Raw genomic sequence first — 18490 nt, 5'->3', positions numbered from 1 at the left:
GCACTAGTTGCGAAATTCCTACTTATATTAAAATAAATATATATATGTATATTGTATATATTTTATTATATCATCGAGAGTTCTCATATTAAGCCTGTAATTGTAATTAGTGTAGTTGCAACGCGCTAAATTTTCTTAAAATTACAAGCAAGGACGAAGACCAATTATTTCTATTTCGTAAATCAGTGAAACGTAGATTTATATTGAGTAACATATGAGAGATTGTGGAAAACTGTTTACATTGTGAAATTTCCGATTCCTGATAACGATGTTTATTGCGAAATGAATATCTATAGTTCTTTTTCTTAAGCATAATATCGTAGAATTATTTTTTCTTCGATCCTTCGATACGTAAGAGGTCGTTCCGAGACTATGTAGTGTATTAACTTTTGATATTCTCTTTCAATAATCTTTGACATATGTTTTTCCCATATTTTCGATGATTTTTAGAGAAACTTTAAGAATATTTTTCGACACTATTCAATTCGAAATCGTCAAGGCAATTTAGGCTATTATAAAATTCATTAGTTGCGCATACAAGGTTAATTCATTTTCTCTCTCTCTCTCTCTCTCTCTCTCTCGTTCTCTCTGTTGTAACATCGCTTCGAGGTACAAATATAGCTTGAGACAGCGGAGTGAGAGTGATCCATCGGATCGGGGCAAGAAAGCGGCCGCTGGCTCCACCTACGAAGGCGCGACGAGTCGAAGAGAAAGAGAGAGGCCCGTTTTCCCCGTCGTTCCCGCGCTTTTCGAACTCGCGCGGGCTCCAGCTCGAATTACTCCGCGCTCGCGCTATCGGTCGCGGTTCGCGATTCCGCGCACAACAGGAACAAACGAGCCGTCGCATCGCGTCGGATCGCGCGCGTGTAGCCAAGTAGTCTCGCGGCTGCTGCTGGATACGGCAATTCTCCTCGCGCTATAGATACTCGTGCGATATCGCGCGAGTTACGCCCGAGACAAAGGCGCGAAACGAACGAGTTTCATCTTTCATCTCCCGTATCGCGTCTCTACAAAGTGGAGGCGTACCGAAAAAAATAAAGGCAAAATTGTCCGTCTCTTTCCCTCCTTTTCCTTCCCTCCCTCGCGCGCGCGCGACGCCGAGTCCTGAAAATCGATAAAAAAGGAAGAGAGAGAGGAAGGGTTCATTTCAACGGGAGAGGGGTGGCGTTCCTCTTCGATCGCGCGCCAAAACGCGGATGCTGCGAGCTCTCTCCGAATTTCATTCGGCAACGGTGCCCGATGACTTCTCGAAGGGATCAAGCCTATAGGGAGAGCGCGACGCACGCTTCGCTTTTCGACCACGTGTTATCGCCGAAAACGTCGCGCGAATTTCTTCTTTCCGCCACACGTGGCCGTGGGATTTAAATGACGTTTCGGGATGCGCGAGAGGCGGGCAGTGGCGCCCTACGCTTTATCCGAATTTCAGGAGGAGGCGTTTTATCGATCCTATATGCGCCGCGTGGGCAGTACCTCCTGACATCCGATTCGTTGCGCACGTCAGACGGAAATAGAGGCGCCCAGATAGAATCCGGGGTGACAATGAATTCGCCATGGCGACCGTCGCCAAGTCGCGGAGGTGGCGGAGGCCGTGGAGGAGGATATAGAGCGCGAGCGCGGGACGCGCGTCCTCTTCCCCCCCCGCCCTCCTTCTCTACTCCCCTATCTCCCTCTCGTGAGGGAAACAACCCCCACCGGGCGAACGCCACGAAAACCGTCGTATATGCGGACGAGAGTCATTCACTCATCCCTTTTTCGCCGGTTCGCGGGATTCTCGCTTTCCGCGCCGGTTTTTACCGGACGACACCGGATGGCACCGGATAATGCGAGAGCGAGGCAAGGGCGAGCCTGATGACAATGGCGTATCCCTTCCCCGAAAAGCCCGCTTGGAACAGTTGGAACACCGAAAGGAGAAAGGCGCGACCTCCGCTTTGCGAGCGCGCGATCTCCTCTCCTCCGGCGATCATTGAGAGGATACTCGGCGCGCACACGCACGCACGCGCGTGGATTCAGCATGATTTTTTGCTTCGCCCATCTTTCTCTCTCTCTCTCTCTCTCTCTCTCTCCCTCTTCCTCGTCCGCGCTCTCCCGCCTCGCCAATTCCACCCTCCTCTCGCGCGCTTTTCGAACGCGTGGCATATGAGCGTCACACACACACGCGCGCGCGGCTCTCCTAGCCGCCACATTCGCGCTATAAAGAAGCAACTTTACGCCGCGCCTCCACAGTCTCGCGATCGTCGCCGCGTCGCGCGCAGAAGCGGGATCTTCGTTATCCAGGAGCGCGAACGATCGCGACACCGACGTATGTATCGTACACGCACGCCACGCACGCAATCTCCTCGTTCGTCCATCCGCATCCGCTCGTTCGTCCCCCGGTGCGCAACGCGACCAGTTGCGCGATGCGCGTTGCGATGACAATCGTCGTCGGCCGTCGCTGCGTCCTCTTCGGCGGTGCGCGAGAGCGTTTTGCGACGCCGTTCGACGCGATGACTTTATAGAAACGCACACGCTGTTCCGCGAAAGTCCGCGACGTCGACGCCGAAGAGAATGAAAAAGTAACCGCCCGGGTAGGGTAGGTCTCCTCGGGGGTGAAATACGCGAGAGAGAAGGAACCCTTTGAAATTGTGCGCGACGTGTTTACCGCTTAACGGCGAACGATATGGTGCACGCGTATCGCCCTGATTGCTCGCGCCTCGATTGTTTCCTCGTGCGTACGCGAGCTCGTGTATCGATTCGCGAAAAGATCCTATACTTATGTCCGGTCGCGTTGCAAAATCAAGTTATCACCCGCGCGGCCTTACAGGTGTTTTTGCAGAGACGCGTGTCTTTTCTATATAATATCGCTTGAGACGTGACAGACAGACGCGTCTCGTTCAAGTTTTATTTCACTCCAAGCAGATGCGTCTCGCTACGAAGACGTCGCCGACGATGTCTTCATGTGTCTTGTTCCCTTCAATTTGATCTTCCACGTTTTTTCGCGCGATCGAAAGTTTTTTCACGCAATCCATCCTATTTCCTTCCGCTGGGAAAAAAGTTTGTATAAAAAAAGTTTCTGAAGGCTGCGCGAACGATTATGGGGTCCGAAGGTTATCGGAATTAATCAGGGACGAGGCGGCGGAATCGGAGAGCTTAAATTTGGAGCAAGGGCACCCGTTAAGGGACACTTAGGGCCTCCCGCGCTCGATTGCGCGCCGCGAGTCAAGGCGATAATCGCCGAATCGACGAACGCTGGCCGGCCGAGCGTGAAACGAAGCTATTCCGCGCGCGTAGCTCACCGGTCGATCTTTTCTCTCTGTGCCGTAATTAAAGCTGTCAAACCGCTCAACGCGCCTCGTAATCGTCGCTTGTCCCGAACCCGTTCCGTTTTCTACGCCGCCGACGATGCTAATCGAATCGGATGCGTGCGACGTGTGAATTTGCTCAATAACAGCGAATAAATTACATCGCGCCTGGGGCGCTTACCAATCTTCTGACGCGACAAGTACGGCATTCTAAGCAAATGTCAGTCATTCGTAATCGCTGAAATTGTAGCAAATTGCTAATAATTCGAGAGACTCTCTCTCTAGATACAATTCGATAAGATGCGCTATTTTCGTTACGATTGATTTACTACCTCTAGGATCAACAGCTGTTTGTCTTTCACGTTAAATGTAACGTGTTATGTAACAGATTACACGCCGCGCACGTGTTGCATCAGTTGCGTTGACTAGAATTCATCGATCGAAGAGTTCAAAGAGAGAGAGAGAGAGAGAGAGAGAGGAGGGGAGCAATAAAGAGACGGGGTGGGAGAAGAAGGAGAGATTCTTTATAAAAAGTAATATTAAGATATTAAATACTGAGATAAATTAAAGTAAAAAGGAAAACGTGAAATCTGACGACGTGTACCTTCCATTGACGGGATAACAAGTGTCAAAGCTTAACGAGATAAACACATCTGCCGCTGGGCGCGTTACGCCGAAAAGAGTAAACAGTAACGACATCGGATTATGTATTCAAGCGGATTTGTTTGCGCTCGCGAAGAGCACTCGTTCCGCGACGCGCGTTACGTAAAAACACGATCGGCAATTATTGCTCATTAATATCCATCCGTTTGATCACAGGCGCGGTGTTAAAAATAAATGCTAAAATACGTCGATATATAAGCGGGGAATAATCCTGCGGTATGTGGGTTTCAAAAAGTATTAAAGATATATTAAGATTCAGCGTACATCGTTAATGTTCTGTTGCAGATAACAACAAAGGCGGCTATTTGCTCATCGATCGACGCGATATCGTCCTTGCGAATCTCAAAGAGCACTCGCGGTTATTGCGTTTCCGTGTCTCCCAACGTCTCCAAGGGCTGTCTCCGTCGTTATCTGTCAAAGTAGCATCCTCGTGTCGTCAAAGGGTTAACAACGGGAGTGACGTTCGAAGGAGGAAGGAGAGAGTAGACGGAGAGGGAAGGCTCGTTTTCCGAGCGAGGGGCACGTCGAGCGTAGCCGAAACGGGAGAAGAATCACCCCCGCCGTCCGCGGACACCGCTGGATCGTCATAATCGAGTGGACAAACCGCCGACAAACAATAGGGACCTGGCCGGTGGCTTCCGATGGGGTCGTAGCCGCCGCACGCAGCGCGCGCGTATTCGTAACAGTACTTATATCGCGATGATAGGCTAGAGCCGGTAGCGGCAGGAAGAGATCGTCGTAGGGGGAGATCGCCATAGCGTAATCGTACCACCCAAGGTGGCACAGATTGAGAGCCCCATCAGCATACATCCTCTCCTGGCTAACGAGATACCCAGAGCGTGTCCATCCAGTTCGTGCGCGCCGTTACGCCGCTCGCCGCTCGTCAGCTTCCGATCGGCCGAATCGCGTCGACGAGTCATCAGAAAATTCTGACGCGAGTCGGAAGAAGGAAGAGAGAAAAAGAAAGAAAGAGAGAGAGAGAGAGAGAGAAAAGGCCGGTCGGGATTTAGCGCTTAATCAGCGTTGGAGCATCTAATCCTTCATCCCCGTCATCCACGCGCGCCTGTCCTCGATCTCATTTTTTTTCCTTCGTCCTCCATCGCGTCTCATCCCTCTCGGCTTAAATCGCGCCGCGCGAGCGTCACCACCTCGACGTTTCACTCAGAGAAGAAACGGCGGCGCGAGAGCGACAGAGGGGGAGAGAGAGGCATCAGGCAAATTCGCTCTTAGTGCCCCTCGACGATCCAGCTCCGGCGATTCTCTTCCCCATCGGGACGCCCGCCGCTTCCGGCTAACTGGAAGTGAACGCTCTATGTAAACGATTGCCGAGCGCGGTTCTCATTGGAACACACAGGACGCAGGAAGCGCATCATGGAAGTGGCAAGCGAGCTGTAAGTACGATCTCTTCAATCACGTGAAATATCGCTATTTTTATTTCCTCTCGTACCTTTTATTGCCTCTGTGACCTGTAAATGACGCGATTGATGATTGATAAACGGCGATATCTTGATCAAATTTGCATTTGCTCACGGTACGCGAATATCATTCTCGAACGGATTTTTTCCTTCTTATATTCTGACGCAACTGCTCGGTCATTTGTTTGGATTGTATTACATTTTATTATGATGAGCTGTATCATCATCGGACTGCCGATAACCATATGCGACACGTGTGTATCAAATAAACTTTACCCTCTGCCATTTGAATCTTTTGACCTAGTTGCCCCTCTTTTCCCCCGAAATTTGGAGTCTAGACCTGTAAAAAAATGTCACGTAATTTTCGATAAAGACAATTTTAAGAAATCAACTTTAAAAACAATTTTTTCACATATTATTTCATTCGAATGTGTTTTTTAATATTTGAAATATAAGTATGAACGTTTCAATCTCTCAAATTGTTTGGCAGTTGATTAGCATTATTTTTCCAGACTTTTATCCGATGTATATTATCTTTATAGCATTTTTTAATGCTTTTAATTATAAGAATTATCACCTTTTTGCGTGCACACACGCTTGACACGTGGCTAAATATAAATCATTCTTATTGGTTTATTTAGGTTGCATGTTGACTTTTGGCTTTTAGGCCTAATTAAATGGATTTTAATTTTGCTAATAAATAACACGTATAGGAGGACCAATTTCAATTCTGTCTCGTGATGAGATATCGCGCCTGTCTCTCACTTTCTCTCTTATAATTTTATTTCCCATGATATTTTTTGCTAGGTCTCACGCGATAGTCGCGATAAAATGCGTGAGTTACGACGATTTAATCGTATTTAAGCTAAATTTTAAATTAGTATATCATTAACTTCTCTACCATGAATATGAAAAGGTCGTAACTTTTTATTTACGATTTAGTGATTAAATCGGAAATGAAGAGTTACGATGTAGTTATTCCAGTCACAGTAGAAATTAATGACGTACTAATTATATACCGAACAATAATTTAGAGTGAAGCTGAAACGTGTAAAGCGATTAAAAATCATCGTAACTTGACGTATATTTTATCGCGATACGATATGTTTAAACTTCTAATCGTTCGCTGCGCGACTGTCATAGCAAAAAATATCGCAACGATTAGAAAATAAACATTATAAGAAAAAAAAAGACACGTAATGCGCGCGTTTATCTCATATTACACCGCCTGATATACAAATAGCATGTCGATAGTTTGATTTATGTATCTGAAGATTAAGACGAGATATTTTACGTAATTTAATCACTGCAACTCGCTATTAAAAATGGCAAAATCGCATTTCAACGACGAGTATTCGCGCGGTGAATGGAAGTCACCCTGCGTGTATATGTGCAGTTGGTCCATTATACGCCGCCGTCGTATATCGTATTCAGCGGCAGCGAGATTCATTGGCACAGAATTCCATAATGGCAACAGCGGGTACGGGTGCTCGACGGCTGCTCATTAAATCATTGTTAAGCCCGTTCTTTGTGATAAGGAACAGAGAGGAGAAGACGGTTGCGTCCGCGCGCGCGCGCGCGCGCGCGCGCGCAACGCATAGGAAATCATCGCCAATTCTATAATGAGAATGTGCGTTAGAGATACAGCTTCCGCGACGGTGCGTTCCGTCGATGAGCTTCTTGTCTCGAGAGGACGTGCTTCTTTTAGACGACACGGATCACAATTGGCAAAAAAAATTTATTTATAGCTTTATGTCACGTGTGTATCGTGCATGGCCTGCACACACACACGCATTTTGCTTTTTCACTTCTCTTTTGCGTTGCCTGGTATAAAAGATTGTAAAAAATTTCGTGCAAATCGTAAACCGCCCAAATTGTATTCTGAAATCTAGTTACGTAGGCTGCTCGATTACAAAAAGAAATATAAAAGAGGAGAGGGCTAAGAATAGATTTAGAAAGAGTTAAAAACAACGAAATGTATATGATTAACAAAACTTATAGTTGAATGAGAAGTGCGAGCTTGAGACACATCCGATGGGTATACGCCAATGAAATGTATTATCGCGAATGCGAAACTGTGAGCGACATAGAAGTTGCGCACGTATATCCTTATACTGCTGATAAGGAAATACGTGCCCCGCCTCTATCGCGTTAAGCGCTACAACTGCAAATGTATCTCTTATCTCGTGCGATCACCACAGTCGATTAGAATTTGATTTAGCAGACTAGACGCGTGCCGTCTTCGTTTATTTTTATATCGCGTGAGAGATCTTGCGTATAGAATTACCTGCTCTTATAATCGATTCGTCATATTGACTCGGGATAACGAATGCTTCGATATAAGATTCCTAACGTCGCGAGATTAAGACATTCTTTCCTCTTATGATTTCGCTTTTCATCAAAGGTTTGCATTGCAGCTTCCGATCGTCCGTAGAGATGTCGGTTACAATGCGCACGCGCGTAATACGTGCCATGTAAAACCGGTTACCGTAGTTTGCGTGCTAATTATTCAATTCAAATGCAGAAGGACAGGCGGTAAAAATACAAAAAGTCAAAAGGCTGCATGGTTTTTATGGAAGTTTTTACCCGTCGGCCGTACAACATCTGAAATCAGACATATCATTTCGACGCGCACGTTCTTTACTCATGACTATGCAAAAAAGTCAAAACCGAGACGTCAAAATTCGAAGCAAATATTTACGAAGTAAGAAATTCTACCTTTACATCTTTCCTTATCTCTTTCCGAACTTCTTCCTTTCCGTGAATGAAATATTAAGCATCAACGAGATTATGAGTAGTACAGAAAATCTTTTTAGGCTTACGTCCAATAATGACGTTGGCTTTTCAAAATAAACAAGAGAGAGAGAGAGAGGAACGAAGGGAGAGATCTAGCATAGTAAATCTTCTGTGTGCAACTTCTTACGTAAGCAGCGTATTCAACAAGTTGTTTGCCGAAGATAATTTTGGAACTTTTAGCCCGAGCCAACGTCGAGGGATTGAGTATTTAGCACGATGCCCGCGTGTCGTTCTGCAACAGCTCGAATCCAATTAATACCTATGCTCTATTGATTTATTCATCCATTCGTCGCTCCGCTTTATATTCGGGGCAATTAAAAACTGGAGCGTGAGAGAGGCGCGGCGCGGCGCGAGAGGGTCTGCATTATTCCCGTTTTCAACTATGCTTAATTATCTCTTTCACGCTGATCTCTTCTACACACAAATTGCGGCTACTTATTATTCTTATTTCTAACCACGCTTAATTCTTCCGCACTAATCCATTCTAACCAGCTTGCGGCTACTTTAATAGCGTATAGGATAGTCGCAAAGGTTATACTTGCTCTGCCAAGCCGATCGCCGATTTTATGCTTTCCGCGAAATACGTATGGAGTATACGTATTGTTCAAGAGCCGTGAAATTTTTACTTCCGATATATGTGTGTCATATCTCGTTAAACGAAAAAGATTCCAATTGACCGTTATTCGAGACGAGCGCGTCGAACACGCGGCAAGGTGATGCCCTTTAACTCGGTATTCAGTGCAATTCATGAATGTTGTCGATTAACCGTAATATAAAACCGCGGAAAAAAACCGTACAATGCAAAACTATATATAGAGTAACTTGGCCGGAAACACGCGCCGGGACCTATCATCGTAGCCTGACATTAATTCTCAGGGACGATGTTTTCCCATCTGTCCGCGAGTCCGGAATGTCCGGATTATTTTTCAACGGTCGCGCGAGGCTAATCGTGTCATGCAGCATCTGCGAATGACGTTATGCGCCGAGCATTGTGTCGCGCTATCGACGAATTAACTGGCGCAATTAAAACTCGTTTCATATACGTCGCGTCGTCGCCGTCGTTCGTTTACCTCGACATTCTCATTCGTCGCGGGAACTCACACTCGCTGCGTACTCATCGCGTTGCGAAATTTGTTGGAAAAATCCCGGACCCCAAAGTCGTGTCGAAGTACAGAGCTGTTTAGAGAATTCTTGACGGTAAGATAAAAATACCGGCCAGTGTGTCAGTAAGGACAGAGAAGTAGGTCACGATCCTCTTCCCCGTGACATTACCATCTCGGCGCGACGGGTTTGCGCCGGAACTTCGGTAGGTATACGAGAGACGGAAATAATGGAAACATCCGCGAAACGATCCATGACGAACGCCCACGTCGCGCGCGCGACTATATCGCGCTCGCCATCGTTACCGTGTAGCCAAAGGCTTATTCGTTAGCCTGGGAATTTGTCACCGCACGACATTGCGATCCCTCCTTCTTCTTGTTATTAACGCGAGCCACGCGAGAAATGACGTTCGAATGGGCTCGAGCGGTGTCACGCACCACCGGTTTACGGTCACGCCGCCGCGCCGCGCGTACCTATAACATTCGCGACTCGTGTAGACCCGGAAGATCTTCGAGACGCTCGCGCGCGAGAACTTGGCGGAGACCGCCCGGGTTTTCAACGTCCCGGTCCACGCTGCAGCCTCCGAGCGTTCCACTTGTTAAGTTATACACGAGTAATCTGATATCCATTCCCTGCCGACAAAATAACCGAAATCGAGATTTATTGGGCGACGTTATATTAACATCGATGACATCATCGGCGACCATTAGTATTGGGACGCAACACCGTCCTTTCGTAACGAGCGTTAGATAGACGTGCCCCGTGCCCGTGTCCTTGATCGATGACGCAATCGCGGATGAAAAAACTCACGCTGGCATACGCATCTCTATCCGGTTTTTGAACGGCACCGGAGGTCGGTGACATTTTACAATGACGGTTTTCGCCTAAGCCTAACAATTAATAATTGACAAAGATAGACCATTGACAAGTTGTGCGTATTCGTGTTCTAATAACTCTCCTTTCAGCTGCTCGCAAATGGGCTCACGGTTCACCTCCATTGCCTTATACGTTCCTTTATGCCGTCACGCCGCATAACCGCGTGGGACGAATTTTGTGTTTTAATCGCATCGCTCGGATCGTAAAAACTGCTAGAACTTGAGTTATTGCAAAAGTCGTGCGGTTGCATACGCGAGAGACGTATTTATTTATGCCACACGGAAACACCACACAGCGTAGCGTCGACGTCTATAAATAATCAGAGATTCCTTCGTGTCCCAGTTGATCGCGTTTCATTCTCCAAAAATATTGTATGAAATCTAATAAAAATTAGCAATTTAAAGTGTTGGCTTAAAAAAAAAAAAAAAAAAAAAAAAAAAGATGAGAAAGCATCGTTTGCATCTTAAGACGACAAGTTAATTTGTTTTCCACGTGTATTTGCTGCACATGCACTATATTGTCGAATTAAAGCAATAAGCGCGACACTAAAGCCTATCATTCGCTTGATCCGCTTAATTCCGTAACAGCTTCGTATTAGCAAGCACATAATATAACGTAATAAATAAAAATACATTCTTAATTGGCGGAAATACACAACAGCGACGTTCTCCAATAGGAGAACGACGGATCGTTATCTTGCAATGTTAAAAGAGTTCCTGCGATGACAATTCGCAGTGCAATTTCTCGTCTTTTGTATAAGTACAACGCGCGTGGGTACTGTCGATACTTCCTTAATTGTCCGACGTACTGTATCGCGATAAAGACGATTCGCCTTGGCAGCGATGATTTTTCTACTATCCAAGCCTTAATCGAATCCTAATCGATCAGCATAATCGTATTACTTTTCCGATTTCGAGTTGGAAATATCTTGCATCTCTCTTTTTCTGCGTGACAAAGCGCGCGCTTCTCATGCGGTTATCTTCTGGTTATGTTCTTCGTGGACGCTGCTGAGATTGCATTATGTGCACTTCGGAGAATTAGAAGATTGGAACCTTGTGTCGCTTGAAATAGTCGATGGTTTAAAACAGTTCCCAGTTAACTGCGGAAGAGGCCGGCAATCCTCGAAAGGTGCCAGGTTCGATAAATCTGAGTTTTAAGAAGAATTGTTTATAGCCAACGCGTTGTCGCGTGAAGTGCCGCTGCCAACGATCGGGAAACGTGCAAACCGTGTGCGTTAATCTTAGATCTACATACCATAAAAGAGTGCTAATTGTTGAAAACCGGGAACCGATTGTCCGGGAATTGAGAGAAGTGCATCAGAAATTAAAATATTTCAAATGCAATTGTTTCGCGATATTTAGCGATGTTATAATTAAGATATTAATTTCGCAGACTAAACTCTCATGATTATTTTATAAATTGTTTTGTATATTCCAAGTGTAATTCGTTTCGGGATATTCAACGATGCTATGAGGTATTAAAATTTCGCAGACTAAATTCTCGTGATTATTTGATAAATCGTTTTATATATTCCTGGTACGAGTATTATGGACGCTGACGGAACAGGGTAAGCGAAATTTATTTACGATTTCGAGCGAGACGCGAGAACAGAAAATATTTTATCGGACGATCGTAATAATCACGACGAAAATAACAATAAATAAATTTCGTAAAACCTAGATATGCAAATTTTAAAGGCTATTTTGCTTTAATTTTTGCAACGTTATATGAGATAATTACGATAAGAGATAAGCGTTACGTAAAAGGTAATAAAAGACTCATTAGTTAACTTACGTCGATCACAAATAAACGTGTTTAGAAATAAAAATCCTATGTTTTCAAAGCTAACGCTATAAGGTTGATATTGGAATTAGCCATGAATATCCCGTAAGTGATTATAAATTCGCCGGAGATTACTATATTATTTTGTTGGTGTAATTTGGAAGAAATATTATCTATGTAACATAAAACAAAAAAATTTTCCGACGTATTATACGTATAGTTATATTTGCCTGTCAACGTGTAAGAATAGACACCCATTACAAAGAGTTTTACGTCATTGTTATCAGTTTTTCAAGGTTTATGGAAAATACGAAAAAGTCACGTTTATTGCGAGGAATATTAACTCTTCGAGCATTTGCTGCTGTATGTTACGGTAGTCATCTCGAAGCCGGCACGTTTACACGTCGAGTGCCAGACAGAGTATCTATCTTTCAAATTAGATGAAATATGTGGGTGTATATTATATATAACTGTATCTTTTCGCGAGAGATCGTCTCGAAACTCAGGAAATAGTATATACATATAATAGAAACAATTTGCGTAGTTTTAAAAGGCATTAAAGTTCGTATCTTTCAAGATTTACACGTTATTATAGTGAGTTATTTATAATAATGAATCTACGAAGCAATATCCTGACGAAACGTTCATGGTGAAAATAATCGAATTTTCAAAGGAAAAAAGAATTTTGCCGTGAAGAGAGAAGAGTTGTAAAAGTTAAAAACGTTATCAATGTGCGTTCCAGGTCGCCGCTATCGGGGACGGAGAATCAGGGCAGAATCAAGGAGAGGAGCTCGTATTACCCCCAAGAACCCAGCAAGAGGCCGCAGACCAGGGGGCAGAAGGTGCGATCGTGTCTGGGCCATAACGCGCTAACTATACTTACAGTCTCCGGCGTTGTCGGCGGCGTGGTACTCGGCATCATATTGCGATCCACGCGGGAGAAATGGACGCCCCGCGAGATCATGTACATCAATTACTTCGGCGACCTGTTCCTGCGGATGCTCAAGAGCTTGATCCTGCCGTTGATTATCTCGAGTCTGGTGTCGGCCATCGGCTCGCTCGATCTGTCGCTCAGCGGCAGGATCGGCGCTCGCGCGATCGGCTATTACATGGCTACGACCATCTGCGCGGTTATATTAGGTCAGTGAAAAAAAAGCCTGATTTAGCTCGTCGCGTCTGCGATCGGTACAATTATTCGCCAGTCGCGACGAGTCCAAGATTATTTTGTATCGCGAAGAATAAAAACCGAGCGATAAGGCTGAAGAAACCCCCGTCCAGATATAAGCGCAATTAATACGGAAAGCTAAATACGATTGCGTATTTTCGCGTACAGTTGGATATGCGTTTAACGTTTCAAATAACGAGGTTAAATGACACGATTGCTCGCATCAGCGGCGCGAATCGCGTTCAAGGGATCATGGCGTCTCGTCGCATCGTCGTCGCGACAGCGCGCGGGCAACGATGCATTTCTCAGAAACGGTAAACGCGATGCGACAAGCGGCAGATGCCGCGCAACAGTACCCGCCGGCATTTACATATCTGGTCGCGGAGGGAATGCGCCTGATAGCCCTGAATTCTCGTGACTCATCTCGGTTAATTAACGCGCACGACCGAGCGGAGAATCGAGCGCGAACGACGCGACTAGACAACACGAATTAGCGGCAGATTACTCGGCGACATTATCGCGGAGAGTTCGCGTTGCTTTACAATATTTTGCAACGTCGGACAAATATGACGTTTTATATTGCGTTAGTCCGGAGATTAGACCGGTTATAACTTGAAACTTTGCTTACGTATCGCACTCTTTTTCCTCTTCTTCTTTTTGCAGCATTATCGCGCCAGCTGAACAGTTTCTATTTCTCGTCATTGTGTCACCGCACTTATCTCGCCGATTTTTTATTGCGACCGCTAAGGTTCTTCTTCGTCGCCCCCGTTTGCCCCCGCGATTGATTAAACGAATGACAAAAATGCGAAATATCCAACTGCCGAAAGCGCGTGACAGTTGTCGGTCAAACTCTGATCTTAGGTATAATTCTCGTCATGACGATCCAACCTGGTGTCGGGAGTTCCGCACAGGAAAGCAAAAAACCGGCGCAAAACGTTTCCACTATCGACACGTTGATGGACCTAGTCAGGAACATGGTCCCGCCAAATCTCGTGCAAGCTTGTATCGCCCAACATCGAACCGAGCCCAAGCTACCCGAGAATTCCAGTGGTAATAATCACTATAGCGATAGAAGAATGTTTTCAATTAAATCAAATAGCCAATTTCGACCAATTTTTTGAGTTATTTTTGCCCGTAAATATCACGTTTGAATTATGTTGCCTATTAGTTCCTATGGATGAATGGGAATTGGAGGAGAAAGTAGTCTCGGGCTCCAACATCCTCGGACTCGTCGTCTTCGCGACGGTGTTGGGCATCACCCTCGGTAAAATGGGACCGAAAGCGAAGCCACTGTTGAACTTCTTCGATTCGCTATCCGGCGCTATGATGCTGATAACGAACTATGTAATATGGTAAGAGACTCGCAAATATATAAACATCCGTTTCTCGAAACGCATTAATTTTCTCAAGAAAGACTCGCACAATCGTTACGTAACCATCGTGATCGCGCAATTCCGTCGTGATAATTCTATCGTGTCATCTCGACTATAGATCAATTTTAGAAATTTATCAACTTTTGATTTATTAATTTTTTAAATTCTTATTATCATCAATCTTGATTATATGTATTATCGAACTTTTCGATTTGACATACTGCTATTTTACTTATTTATAAATTTGTGTCCAATTTTTTTTTTTCAATTTTCTGAAATATCCTTCAAAATCGCCTTCGAATTAAGAATCTCGAGACTATTTCCGTATGTTACGTAGGCTGTCGCCGCTCGGTGTGCTCTCCCTGGTCGCTTCAAAGATCACGGAAATGAAATCGCTCGAAGAGATAGTCGGCCAGCTTGGGATGTATTTCCTGACCGTGTTGGTCGCCTTGCTCATACATGGCTTCCTAGTGCTGCCCGGGATGTACTTCCTTCTTACAAAGAAGAACCCTTATGTCTACATATCGCACATGGCAGAGGCGCTCGTTACTGCCTTCGGCACATCTTCGAGCTCGGCGACCCTGCCGCTGGCCATCAGCTGTCTCGAAGAGAAAAACGGCATCGATCCGCGTGTCAGCAGATTCGTCATGCCAATAGGCGCTACCGTGAACATGGACGGTACCGCCTTGTACGAAGCTGTAGCTGCCATTTTCATTGCGCAAGTCCGTAAGGTCGCCCTTTCCTTCGGACAGCTGGTAGCGATAAGGTGAGTCCTTTTATTCATCTCGCGAAGAAAGATTTTTTTTTTTTCTAATTTGATCTATCTGTTGCATCTAATATCTAATACTTTTTCTAGTATCACGGCGACCGCCGCCAGCATCGGTGCGGCTGGAATTCCGCAGGCCGGCCTAGTGACCATGGTGATGGTGTTGGACACGGTACGACTTCCGGCCAACGATGTCTTCTTAATTATCGCGGTGGATTGGTTACTGTAAGTCCTCGCTTACGATACAATCGGGATTACAAAGAGCATCTTTAATGTGCGCGATGCGTTTGCATTTGCAGAGATCGATGTAGAACGACCGTGAACGTTATCGGTGACTCACTCGGCGCGGGGATCGTTCAGCATCTCAGCAGGAACGAGCTCGCGGCATTGCCGCACACCACGCAGCAAACGCAAAACGGAGCCGATTGCCACGCGACTACGTCGATATGAGCTGGGACGTTCGTTAATCGTTAAACCGTGTCTCCTCGACCGACGATTACGAAACCGCTTCGCGATCGGAGGATCGGATCGTCCACGGCAAACATATCGACACTTATCGCGCGGCTTATCGTTGGAACGTTGCCATAATTTCTTGAGCTTGCAAGAGTCGGAGTCAAATCCAAGGATTTAAGAATATATACGAGTAAATGAATTAAAATTAAAAATTAGGATTAAGAGAATATAAATAAATTTATGGACGACAACATGATATTACTTGTTACAGCCGTGTCATGTCTGAGATTTCTAATTTCTTTTAAAGTTTTTATAAGTTATCCTAGAATTTTGAGGAATATATATAACGCCGTTGACGGGTATCTACATTTTCAATCGTATAACAACGGTCGACGATCGCGAGATGCGATCCTGACGAAGTGTTCTTGCGTACTCGGTGTTCCGCTTTTATATTAGTCAAATAATCAGTTTAGTATTAATTACCCTGTATGCGAACCAGACTATACGAACGAAGGGAGCGATCAACTGTACCGTATCATAATGCCATATCTGCGACAAATACGCGCGGAATGCAACGAGGGCGCGCAAATTTCTTCATTCAGTTATGCGTATGCAAGTACTATAAAGAAAAAAATTACTTTCGTAGTCACTTAATTGACATCCATTCCGCGATACAAAATATAAATATACGTAACAATAGGGCAGTCACGCGTCAGTTACCAACACGTAGCTCGCGGTGCGAGCAACGAGCGTTCTACAGATGATTTTGGAATATAAGTTATGTTTGAAACTAAATATTTTTTAACTTTAGAAATTGTAGGCCCCATTAATTAGTGAATTTGCTTGTAAAATATAAGCATATATATACATATATGTATATGTATATTTGTCTTCCATTTTTGCGTTTGACAAGAATTACGCTTACAAGATATTGCAACGTTACATTTCGTTCGAGCCGCATAATTCGCAGTCCGGTTTTTTCTTCCGCGAGTTATCTACGTTTCTTCGGAAGATTATGCATTTAAGATTGCGGAACTCGTAAAAGATTCATGAAAAGCGAAACGGTGCTCTGATGAGAAATTGACTTTATCATTATCTGACACGACAACGAGTCTCAAGAGTCTTATTATTTTTATATAGGACAATAGAAACGAGAATTACGTATGTAACGTTGCTCGCGCATATTATTCCGCGCGGCGATTATATATTAAAAAATATCGTCGCGCAATTCGTGCCATATATTACCATCGTATCTCGAAGGTAGTTTTTACACCTACCGATATTCAGTGAATAGAAGCAAACTTAATGAGTTCGATGCCATTAGCAACAATCTACCGTGGGACTTGACCCTTAAGTATGAAGCAACGTTGATCATCTCACGCCTCCATAGCTCCTCGATTGAGAAAACGGGTACGCAACCATGCGAGTCCCTGCATTTTACACGTTTCTTCGCGCGATAAGAAAAAAAATTTCGTGACACAAAAATGTAAAGTTTCAAAAAACACGCGTTCAACCGTTGAGCATATATCAAACAACGAAAAGCAAAATCCGTACTTAAGGGTTGAAACACTTCTTTTTTTACACCCTTTTATCATTTGGCGTAACAAGGATGACCGCTAAATCATTATGTCTTCGCGCGACATGTAAAAAAATTATGTGGAGAAAATAACAAAATGATTAATAAACAAATTATCTGATCTTATCACGCACATTTTTTGTTCGAAGATCCTTTTGTTAATTTTTACGCGGAACTCTTTCCAGATTTATTCCAGATTTATCTAAAAGGGAAACGTAAGTTTGGTGGACATGTCGTTATATTCGTATTATACATAATTATACATATATCATATATATTGTATTATATAATTAACAAAAATGATCAACAAGAAAAATAATTCGTTAAAATTTTTGCATCATATATCGCAAATGGAACCTATGCAGGTGAGGCTAAAAAAAACGCGATTTTTTATGTGCCAAGTAAAAATGAAAAATGTAGTATTTATTTTGTATGTGACGCGTAAATCTACTAAATGTTTTAATCAATGTTTTATTTAATTATTTATAGTTACCGCATCGAGAAAGCATTGATGACAAATATAGTGAAAAAGGTTAGCTTAAAAACGACGAAATTATAATGTATAAAGAAATTAGCTTAAAGGACGAGGTTATAATGTATAAAGAAATGATTCTGGCGGTAGATACTCGTCGTAAAGCTACCAAGTTAGTATATTTATCTCTACTAATAGCAATATAATATAAATAATAATATTTTATGTTTTTTAAAGGTTCTCTAAGGATCTAGTTGATAATTTCCATCGCCAGGCGAGAAAATAAATGTAAAAATAAGTATAAAAATATTTTGATCGCAAGCACAATCTTATTTGGTGGTATTTAAACTATTTTATATGGAAGGAAATTATTATGTTGCAGGGTGTCGTTTGTTTCGTTAGCAATATAATTTACGGAAAAACTATTCCGAGCGAATTAAGTTCTTTAATTGGCCTTTTCCGTTTTCACCTGACGATTGAAGAAATTTATTACGACAGCGTAAAGTGTAACAAGGAATCGTTTTCCTTTCTGCGTCTGTAGTACCGTTATATGGATACAATACATAAATATATCTAATATTGGTCTCACAAATTCGTTACCGCGGCGCGCATACCGTTATAAAAAATTCGTCACTCACCGATCCGATGCGCAACGGGCGGAGTACGTCGGCCACGTAGCTACGATGATACTGTAACGAGAAACGAAAGATTTAAATTGAAGAGGCGCTGAAAATAATCAACGTTCCTCAAAAGCTACACATAATTCTTGCGCGC

The 18490-nt window shown here is 44.0% G+C and overlaps 1 protein-coding gene across 1 annotated transcript; it reads left to right on the top strand.

The window, feature by feature from the left end:
* The first annotated feature begins 3902 nt into the window (after positions 1–3902).
* LOC143908575 (excitatory amino acid transporter 1) lies at positions 3903–17370 on the top strand. The gene is given in 9 exon segments (XM_077426267.1): positions 3903–4157; positions 4227–5332; positions 12654–13051; positions 13938–14126; positions 14245–14428; positions 14787–15215; positions 15306–15440; positions 15515–15641; positions 15644–17370. Coding segments are annotated over 8 exon segments (1521 nt in total). The 5' UTR covers positions 3903–4157; positions 4227–5312; the 3' UTR covers positions 15683–17370.
* Positions 17371–18490: the final 1120 nt, after the last annotated feature.

This window comes from Temnothorax americanus, unplaced genomic scaffold (genome assembly GCF_048541705.1).
Source record: "Temnothorax americanus isolate GAGA-0224 unplaced genomic scaffold, ASM4854170v1 Scaffold11, whole genome shotgun sequence".
Lineage (NCBI taxonomy): Eukaryota > Metazoa > Arthropoda > Insecta > Hymenoptera > Formicidae > Temnothorax > Temnothorax americanus.
This window is presented reverse-complemented; position numbering and strand designations above follow the sequence as displayed.